The sequence below is a fragment of the Primulina tabacum genome, chromosome 2 (genome assembly GCF_025594145.1).
Source record: "Primulina tabacum isolate GXHZ01 chromosome 2, ASM2559414v2, whole genome shotgun sequence".
Taxonomy (NCBI): Eukaryota; Viridiplantae; Streptophyta; class Magnoliopsida; order Lamiales; family Gesneriaceae; genus Primulina; species Primulina tabacum.
The window spans coordinates 610,835-621,482 of NC_134551.1; the positions used below are offsets into that span (position 1 = coordinate 610,835).

Sequence of the window (10,648 nt, forward strand, 5' to 3'; positions counted from 1 at the left end):
TAATGAATCATTGGCACTTGTTTCCAAACGGACCGATGAATCATGATCATAGTTGAGATGAATCATTGCATTTTTCAGGGTTAAATTTTTAATTTTTAAAATAAAATTACTAATTTTTTTCCCTTTCAGAAGATGGACAAAATAAAAGGAAAAATTGTGTTTTCAGAAATTCGACTATAAACTTGTGTAGTGATTGAAGACACATTTCTTCGCCTATATCTGGAAAATTACGCATAAATTTTTTTTGTTAAAATTGCGTCAAAGACTCGTAATTAGTTATTTTAAAAAATTCAAATAATATTTATATAATAAATTTATAAACGAAAACTTATGTTAATAGAAATTATAATTTTGCAGTTGAACTTTTGAGAATGAACGTATATGACACATTTTTTTAACCATGAAAGTTTAAATGATATGTTTTCAGAATATAAGCTTTTACGAGTGAGCTCATCCATCGGCGAGTCTTCGGTACACTTGATCGGAGAATTCGAATGTTGCTAGCAAGGGAGCAGAGGTTGTGAAGAATGACTTGAAATGAAATATTGTGAGCACAAATGAATAATAAATAAATTTACACACAGGAAAGTATTTTAAGTAACACACATTTTATGATTCAAAAGTATGCAGGCTTAATTAAGTCGTCCTAAAAGAGAGAGAAAATAATTTGACTAATTATCATTTTCATCTATTTGTGGAGTATTTGAATTCAAAAGAGTTGAAAATGATTCTGATATTACAATTTTTTTTTGTCCCGAATAATTTTCATTTACCCCTCCCGTTTAATAATAGGCAAAAACTTGTGTGAGACGATCTCACGGGTCGTATTTTGTGAGACATATCTCTTATTTTGATCATCTATGAAAAAATATTAATTTATATGTTAAGAGTATTACTTTTTTTTGTGAATATCGGTAGGTTTGACCCGTCTCATAGATAAAGATTCGTGAGACTGTCTCACAAGAGACATACTCTTAACAATAAAGTGATATATTATTTTTTTAAAATATATAATAATGGAAATACCGGCAGATAAACTTAAGGCAGGGTGCATTTTTTTTTAAAAAAAATGTATTTTTGCAGGGATAAGCTGACTATAGACTATTTTTCTTTTCTTTTGTTTTTTTTATATATATATTTTTCAGGGTCAAATTAAATGGTAATTATTTCGGAGATTTTATTTTGGTCTCGCTAATGAACAACTAATTTTATTTTATTTCTATAGCAGGTCTCTTGTGAGACGATCTCACTGATCTTTATTTGTGAGACGGGTCAACCCTATCGATATTCACAATAAAAATTAATAACTCTTAGCATAAAAAATAATAATTTTCATGGATGACCCAAATAAGAGATATGTCTCACAAAATACGATCCCGTGAGACCGTCTCACACAAGTTTTTGTCATATAATTACAATTGAATGAAATATTTATAATTATATTATTATATTATATCAAATAAATGGAACAATCTCATTGCGTGCTTACATTCTTAGAAATAGAATATAAATTTATTTTCAAACATAACAACACAACACGAACATTTAATATAAGGTGATTAAAACATAAAAGTTAGAGCTGAATCTAAATATATATGTGTGAGTTGCGTAAGATTAATGACAGACAGACAAATGGATGTTTTCTCCATCTACTTTTAAGTTGAATTCCGCCCCTTTGTATTGATGTCATCATAATCAGCAAAACCATTGAAACCACAGTGACGAACCGAAGATTGGCTGCTAAATATGACGAGGTCTTTGAAGCAAATCAGTGGACTCGAAAACAAAGTTGTTGGCATAGGGTGTAAGTTTTTCCCTCCCCTTAACCCCACCGCCGCCAACAAAATCGCGACACTGCACCTGTGCATGGACACCAAATGGGTGGTACTCCAACTCCCACACATGGATTACGTTCCTGCTCAGTGCTTCATCCGGAGTTTGATCGCCAATTCCGGTGTGATTACCTTTGTTGGAGTTGAATTGCAAGACATGTGGCACAAGATAATGAGTGAATATGGAGTCGAGTACTTGAGAAGTGAGTGTAAAGTGGTTGATGTGCATTTGCTGGCCCATTACCTGTGGAAGCGGCCCATTACAACTTATTGTGAAGTCCAAAACCAAGTAATTAACCAGAGGCTGCCATAATATACTACCCTACCCTAATGATCTCCGTCTCTGGTTTCACTGTTTCAGTACTGTCCCCCCTTCCATGAATTCATTTGATTCTGTATTTTTTTGTTTTTTCCATTAGATTTTTGCTTGTATCTATCTGTTCACTGAATCTTTCGTTCACTTCCCAATTCTTGCTTTCACGGTTAGGTGAATTAATCGCCGGCGAAAGCCACGCCGAGCTGTTCCATGTAGCCTGTTTTCTTTTTGTTCTTTGTATCTGTTTTCAATTTTAGATGAGCTTAAGCTGTTTTTGTGCGTGTACATGAATTGTTGTTCGAATGTTTGATTTAGTTGATATATATATATATATATATGTTTTTTTCTTCACGCATTTGTATGAATCTGTTTTTATAGTTTTACATTTTTAGACCTCGGAATATTGCTCTGCCACTTCATCAGACGTAAAAGGATGGCTCAATTACATGGAATTTCTTCGTGTTCTTCTTCTAATCTCCTATCCCATGGTCCTAAAAGAGGTATTTTACAGTATAAAATCCGTCTTTTTTTCTTTTCTTTTATTTTTTGTTGAGAATAATACTTTGCTTTACTTCTACATGGTTTTAGATGTGATTTTAAACTCATTTCTTCCAATGTGAATTTAGGCCGCCTGTGCCATATTTTACATTACCCAAGAAAGATGTCTTCCGAATTAGAGGTATTTTGTACTTCGTCTTTCAAATGCACCTTTTTTTTATAACGTACAAAGGTGTGGCGTTTTTGAGGATTTTTGTTCTGTCCCTTTTCTCAATGCAAGGTAGGAGTAAAAGCCAGTGAGTTTAATGGTCATGCTGTTGTCCAGGCCAGATCTAACTTTGGTTTAGCATATAGCAATCATGGTACAAGCTTCATTGCTCTATACCACTTGGTTCCATCTTTTGCTTGTCTTGTTTATTTTTGGTTTATGATCATGTCACTGCAACATTAATGGAGTTTAATTTTTCCAAGTGTGATTGAAATTTCGTGCGAATGTGTGGTGGCTTCAAGACTGCAGCTTTACTTTTCTTTTTTCTACACAGTTATATCCTAGACTATGCATGACTGTCAAGGAAAAAAGATCTGTCCAAAAAGCGCTCTTTTTTTATGTGGTTGCATGGGAATGCTATCAAATTCTCCCAATCACACTAATTTTACTAATGGTTCTACATTCTGACCCCTGACGAATTTGTTTGATGCAGCTATCCGAGCAGTTTTGGCTAGTGACAAAGAGACAATGGTTTCTCGTGGTATGGATGGAAAAATTATGCCTAAAAAGTTGAACAAAGTGGTCCTGGCCTATAGTGGTGGTTTAGATACGTCCGTAATTGTACCTTGGCTTAGGTATGTTAATAGGTGAAAGTTGATAAATTTTGTTCTTGATTATTGATTAATATGGCTCGTCATCTAATTTCTCATCCTTCAAATACAAAAAATATGCATGCTTGTTATTCCGCAGTTATCTTCTAGAATGGACATCTTTTTTGATTTGTATGATACATGGTATCCTTAATCTACTGGGACATTCTGCTGCTTTCTATAATTAAATGTTTATGTTTAATGAAACTTTGAATTCCACGTTACCGTCTTGAGAATTGAGGCCTTGAGATACTGCATAAATATACTCAGATGTATAAACTACAAGGCTGTTCTTCCATTTTGAAACTAAAGTAACTCCAATAAAGACATATTGATTTCAGTTTACTGATTTACTCTTTACTTCAGGAAATCAACACATACCAATTTTTTTACCGCAAGGGTTGGGGCCAACTTTTATGGAACTTTGTCTTTTTGAACATTATTATTCTCGACTGTTAATCTTAGACTTGGCACCTTGGGTACCTCAATTCGAAAGGTGTCTAAGTTTGCAAACATTTGAAGTTGAGAATGACTAGATTAAGGGGAAGTTTACCACACTTGTTTCTTAGTGTGTTTGCGTTTCTTTTGCTGGTCTGGCAATGCAGGGAAAATTATGGCTGCGAAGTTGTTTGCTTCACTGCAGATGTTGGCCAAGTACGTGAACTCAATCTGCACGGTTTCATCAATTCAAAAAAATGGGATATTTACATTGAATTACTGTTGAAAATACAATGAGAGTCATGACTAAAGTAAATTAGTTTTGTTGACAGAACATAATTGTAAGGATAATAGGGGTAGGAATACTGGAATGGTTTGCTCTTTTCTCTTGTTTACTGTCTCGTACCTGAATCTTTGAATTTAGGGCATACAAGAATTAGAAGGTCTGGAACAAAAGGCCAAGGCTAGTGGAGCGTGTCAACTAGTGGTGAAGGATCTGAAAGAGGAATTTGTGAGAGATTTTATTTTTCCTTGCTTGCGAGCTGGTGCTATCTATGAGAGAAAGTACTTGCTTGGGACTTCAATGGCCCGACCTGTTATTGCTAAGGTACCTTGTGAAATTATATAAAAGTTACTTCCTGTTTTTCAGATAATATCACTCATCCTTGGTTTTTTGTTTCTTTTATTATGAAATTCATCTTTTTTAGTTATTGAATGAAGTCTTATCCTTGAGTTTTTCATTTATGCCCTCATTTCCTGTTTGCATGCTTATTAATTGGATGAATGTGATCAATGTTTGATATTTTGGCATTTTTTTTGTTAATGCCTCCTATCAGCTACCCTATTTTCGTGAAAAAAATTTCTTTGGAATTTGTCTTTAGTTGTGTTGCTTTGTTATCTAATTGTATATGTTAATGGATCGAAAACGCAGGCCATGGTTGATGTGGCGAAAGAAGTTGGTGCTGATGCTGTTTCTCATGGATGTACAGGAAAAGGAAATGACCAGGCATGCTCTAGGATTTCAATCTATACATTTCGATTCTTACTGAAGCTTCTCTTTTCAAGTTTGTTTTACTTTTCTTTGTTACAGGTCCGGTTTGAGCTAACTTTTTTTGCTCTGAATCCTGAACTAAGTGTTGTTGCTCCTTGGAGGGAATGGGAAATAAAGGGAAGAGAAGATGCAATTGAATATGCTATAAAGCATAATGTGCCTGTTCCAGTTTCAAAGAAATCCATCTACAGCAGAGATAGGAACCTGTGGCACCTCAGCCATGAGGTAAGTGTTGATTTTATATTTGATTTTATGTAAGGAAATTTCATTACATTTTCTATATTCATACCCATCGGATATTTTTTATGCAACCAGATTCAATATTCAGTATTACTAGTCTGGACTGCACCTGTGTTTTGAACTTGGGGATATTTATGCTTAGAAGAGTAGTTCTGTTTGCATTATCAATCAGTTGGTTGAGTCACCAACATTCATATCATGCGTACAGATATGGTTCTAGATTTAAAATGTTTCAACAACTGTAGTCTTGTGTTGTGTAAATGCTTCTTATTGTCCATATTTTACATCAATTTTGGTATATGAATGTTTAAGGGGGATATCTTGGAGGACCCTGCAAATGAGCCTATGGAGGACATGTACATGATGACTGTCGACCCAAAAGTGGCCCCTGATCAACCTGAGTTAGTTGCCTTAACTTCTTATATTTTCATTTTGGAGTAATTTACTCCCTGCAATCAATACCTCTTTACATTACTTGTGCATATGTATGGACTATAGTTAAATATTGGTGATTTCTCTTTTCCTTATAGTCCCATACTTGCAGGTATGTGAATATCGGTATGCTTGAGGGTCTCCCTGTTTCGATCAATGGAAAGAAACTATCTCCTGCATCTCTTCTCTCAGAGCTAAATGAAATTGGTGGGAAGCATGGGATTGGCCGTGTAGATATGGTAGAAAATCGTCTCGTGGGAATGAAGAGCCGTGGGGTGTATGAAACTCCTGGTGGAACAATCCTCTTCGCTGCTGCGAGAGAACTCGAGTCTCTGACACTTGATCGTGAAACCATGCAGACGAAGGATTTTCTTGCCCTGAAGTATGCCGAGTTAGTATATGCTGGTAGATGGTTTGATCCACTTCGCGAGTCAATTGATGCTTTCATGAAAGAAATCACAAAATCTAGCAGTGGATCAGTTACTCTCAAGCTTTACAAAGGATCTGTGAGTATAACAGGCAGGGAAAGTCCCCACAGTCTCTACAGACAAGACATCTCCTCATTTGAGAGCGGGGAAATCTACGATCAAGCTGATGCTGCAGGCTTCATACGGCTCTATGGATTACCGATGAGGGTCCGTGCTATGCTTGACCAGAGCCTCTAATGTGTATTGACTAGGTCAATCTGCGTGTCTCAGCTTTTCCGAACTTAATGTTGCAAGTGCAATGTGCTGATTCTGTGTTAAGTTGATGTCTTGTTCTGTTTAGACTATTGACGAGTTTCGTGATAAAAACTTGGAAGTTCCGGCCAGGGAACTCAATGCAGTGCAGATGCAAATCTTTATCTACCACTGAGCTCCTTTCAGCATTCGTTCGGGACCATCAAATTCCACCCGCATGCCATCAATGGCCCCATAGTGGTGTTTTTAGCTCACAAAACAGCATGATTAAAATAGGATCATGCTATTTGCCATTTTACCTTGTAATGCTTAAGAATTCTGTCTCGTCTCATCTTCAGTGTTTGTCACCAATTCTTTTCCAGACGGTTCAAATATCTCAGGTTCTACCACTACATGTATTATATACTCGAATCATCGCAGCGCTCGAATCGGATTTTGATACAGGCCTGTTAAAACATAATTTGCATGAGAAGCTTCTAAAACAGCGTGCATTGCAACTTAAGAATGCAGTCTTTCTACTTAAGATTCATACAACTCTAAGCTCTATCCCATACTCCACATGTTTCAGCTGTCGTAAACTATTCTAAACGATTTAACTAATAAAACCACAGTTTCAAAAGGAGAACAATTGTCCAGTACGAAACAAGAAGGTATTATGTATAACAATTGATAATGTACCAACTATATAATATGCAACATGTCTTGTTCTGTGAAATGCATAATCTTTTGCATGATCCAAGAAATCTTGACCAATATTTCCAGTTTGGAATAAAATCGTGTGCTTGGGGATCAACTGTAACATAATCTTCCGATGATCCAGATTTCAAGTTTGTAATGAAATTTCAAACTCTGTGGCCGCGGGGGTGCGGCTATTCACTCTCATCACTGCCTGTCCAATTGCAATCCCGGTAACATGTCTCGGATTTCTAGCCAATTCACTGCAAATGTGTTCAGCCCAGCCGTCGCCTCTGTTAACTTCGCTCGATGCCGCAGAAGTCAAGAATCTTTGTCAGTCACCTGCTCTGCATCCAACGGACCCTCGTCTTCAGAGATCAGGTTCCTTCTTATTCCAACTCCGATTAAAAGTGATGGTGGCATGTTTGTAGTTCGCATACTTTTATTTGTAGCAAAGATCTCTAAAGTAGATTAGCTATGACGGAGGCATTCATGTTTCCATTTCCAGAGCTTAAGTTTAAACTCCCTAAGATTGTGTTAGGATTGGAATATTTGCAACGCAATTGAAATTCTTCTTTAGGTTTTGTTAATGAGATGATGAATATCACCTTGACTGTTAGTGGCAGATGAAACTAACAACTAAAATCAAGTCTATGCAGATAAATGTGATTTACAGTTAAAATGAACGAGCAAGAACACAGGAATCAGATGTTTCATGATCTTTTCCACTAGAAGTCATATGAATGGGTTAATAAAGACTGTTCGGTAGACCCTTCTATTATGTTGAATCGATCATTTTCATATATCATGGATGAACGCGAAGTAGCTGGCAAGCAAATGTTAGTTTTGAAAATTGAGAATGTCCATCTAACTTTTGTTTTTCTCATGGTATCGCATGTAGAATTTTATGCCGCATATCTATAATTTTTTAAATGCAACTATCTGTTCATTATTTGTATAACTCGCATGCTTCAGTCCAAATGCTTCTATTGCACGCATTCAGGCTTTGTTTAACAAATGAAGCCTCCTTGTAATCTTGAGTTTATTTCATATCCAGTTCCACATCCAGAATACGCAGTGAGGTTCTTTCTCCTTTCCGCTCTCTTCGAATGTTCTTTTATCTTGCTTTTGTGCAAGTGGTTCTCTTGGAGGATTCATAGCCATCACACAACTCATTGGTGCCTTGGCTAATTCATCCAGAGCAGCTGAGGTCCATGAGATCCTCAAAGGTACTGGCATAGATTTTGGTGCTGTATATATTTTTGGATTTGCTTATTACCAGGAGAATAATGCCAAATATGCTCAGTTACTTAGACTTTCGAGGGAGGAGAATCTCTCAAATCTTAAGCTCCGGATAGATGAGAATAAGATTCTTCTCTCAGTGCCTTTCAGGGAATAGCTCGTCTTGTCATCTTAGCTGGCCCTGCATCTTTCATTGAAGACTCCTTCAAACTTAGTGAACCCTTCACCGAGTCCCTTTTTGAGAGACGAGTACTCGTTGTCCCTCGTGCTTCTGATGGAACTTGGCCTAACTTCGAGTTTCAAGAAACAGAAGGAACAAAGGAAATCACCGCCAAAAGAAAACGGCTATGGCAGCTGTCTCCTATTCTTTCCACTGAATGGGTAACGTAAGTCATCTATGGAAGTGAATGACTAATTTAACTATTCTACATATTTTTCTCTTCCACCACTAATTCCCATTGATCGACCATGGTCATATATTTGATGAGAAAATGGAACAAATGAAATTATTGTGACGCTTCTTGTTTTCTATTTTGTTTCCAATAGGTGGTTAGATGAACAAAATAAACAGGCCAATGTTTCCCCTGAATCTCCAGTGTGAGTAATCTTAAGTTTTCTAAAAGATCTCTAGTTTGTATGGATATTCTCTTCATGGCACGAGACAGGCTCAGGAAGATTTCTGAATAAAACAGTTCGTGATTTCTCTTACACTCCTGCTGTACGGTGTATCGGTGATAATATTTAAGATGGGTTCTTGTTCTAACGTGAAGGTGATTGTCTCTCCGAATGGATGGTCGAGTTCGAGGCAGTGGAGAAAGGGATATGGTCCGGTCTTCTAGATGGCATGGATGGAAGGGTTTTGTGAGTTGTAAATCTACTCTTCGCCCGGTGTATGTATGGATTTCGAAACTTCTACTAAATCCATCCTTCTGATTCATCTTTATACATCTGAAGCTTTTCCTTTTCATTCATGCTACTATTTATGAGTACCCCCAATCTCAAATAGGCTAATAGCCATCGAATTCAATGGATACTAAAAAGTCTACAAGACGTGTTTTTCGCTTCTTTATGTAAAGACCCGCCCCCACTCAATTCATCCAAACATACCGAGCACGAATGTAGAGTACTTGCACAATTAGTATCATTCATGGCCAAAGGTTACGCTACACATCTCATGAATAATTAATACACACGGCTACTACATAACCAAAAGAATTGAACATAGAAAAACGACAATAACAGCTCAAACAAGCAAGGTTTACGCGACCAGTTCGACTTCATCCAATGCGTAGTTGTTAGTAGATACATTAGCGTAATTCACTTTGTTGAACCGGACAACCACCGGGTAACGAGTGCTGGGATCCTGCTTGATTAAAATACATGATTGAGTACTAGAGCACAAAAATATCAATCACACACGAGAGCATATGTTCTTGACCTGGTCAACTGCAACGACGGAGCCAACGCCCTTGAACCAATATGATTCTCTCCTCAGAACTTTGACCTGAAAGGTAGCCATACATTAAACTTGTTTAGTTCCAGACATGATTTTATTGTGACATGTTACTAACTATAATAATTTTATGAAAATAAATTCTACAAATTAGGCATTTAGGGATGGGAAAAATTTGTATTTGCATAATGTCTTCTATAGTAGCTAGGTAGTGTAGGTGATGAGGCAAAAATATATTTTTTGTCCCAAATGGAAAATTCTAAAATTTATTTAAATTTTTTTTTATAAAAAATTGACAAGTTTTTCTGTCCCAATATTGAATTAACTTCTTCAAGGGAGTCCTAATCTTGCACGAGATTAAGTATTACATTTGGGAAAATAGCATTTTTTACTTTATAAAGACTGAAATCTGACTTTAGTCCAATAGTTTATCATATTTAAGTCTGGAGTGCTAACTAGTTTCTTTAATAGTTATGTTTACATCTTTTTTCAACAGAGTTTTGACTCGACTCGGAAAACCAAATGCCTAAATTTTTTTAGTAAGTTTCAACACATTATTTACCAAAAATATAGTTATTTGACTATTTCCATAACATGCGGTGAGATGAATCACCGCAGTTGGTTGTTGCAGAATTGGAATTGTTCATCTCACCTTACTGCCTCTGGGTGGGCCAACAGGGGCAGCTTTAGGGGCTTCAGCCGCTGCACGTTCCGCCGTTCCGTCTTCCGCACGCACCACCAGCCTTGAATTGCGGCGGTCGTTCTTGGCGGCCAGGAACACCATGCCGCTCTTAGCGGCAACAGAGGTGGCGGAGGAGAAATTCGGTGCCACCGCGAATCCACAGGTGGCGGATGCAATGCTGGAGCTTGCCATTTTTCCTCTCTTTGATTCAAATAAAGAACTTGTTTATGATATTTTTTGATTGGGGCGTG

General features: G+C 36.8%; 2 protein-coding genes and 1 pseudogene across 6 annotated transcripts; 2 read left to right on the plus strand and 1 right to left on the minus strand.

Moving 5' to 3' along the window:
* The first annotated feature begins 2,147 nt into the window (after positions 1-2,147).
* Positions 2,148-6,764, plus strand: LOC142522242 (argininosuccinate synthase, chloroplastic-like). 5 transcript variants are annotated; one of them, XM_075625473.1, is made up of 11 exons: positions 2,148-2,178; positions 2,541-2,648; positions 2,775-2,827; positions 2,927-3,008; positions 3,348-3,489; positions 4,110-4,158; positions 4,367-4,549; positions 4,874-4,948; positions 5,033-5,218; positions 5,546-5,634; positions 5,778-6,764. In XM_075625473.1, exons 1-11 carry the CDS (start codon positions 2,163-2,165, stop codon positions 6,328-6,330), a joined length of 1,536 nt encoding a protein of 511 aa, XP_075481588.1. In that variant the 5' UTR covers positions 2,148-2,162; the 3' UTR covers positions 6,331-6,764. The 5 variants fall into 5 exon arrangements, with proteins under 5 accessions (XP_075481588.1, XP_075481612.1, XP_075481596.1 ...); XM_075625497.1 differs by having other exon boundaries at positions 2,176-2,192; XM_075625481.1 differs by lacking the exon at positions 2,148-2,178 and adding an exon at positions 2,199-2,360 and having other exon boundaries at positions 2,527-2,648.
* Positions 6,765-7,827: 1,063 nt separating this feature from the next.
* LOC142537129 (protein LOW PSII ACCUMULATION 1, chloroplastic-like) lies at positions 7,828-9,492 on the plus strand (annotated as a pseudogene).
* LOC142522266 (photosystem I reaction center subunit IV, chloroplastic-like) lies at positions 9,382-10,646 on the minus strand. Its single transcript, XM_075625513.1, has 3 exons — positions 10,368-10,646; positions 9,701-9,766; positions 9,382-9,625 (listed from the first exon to the last, which is right to left on the minus strand). Exons 1-3 carry the CDS (start codon positions 10,587-10,589, stop codon positions 9,521-9,523), a joined length of 393 nt encoding a protein of 130 aa, XP_075481628.1. The 5' UTR covers positions 10,590-10,646; the 3' UTR covers positions 9,382-9,520.
* Between the last annotated feature and the right edge of the window lie 2 nt (positions 10,647-10,648).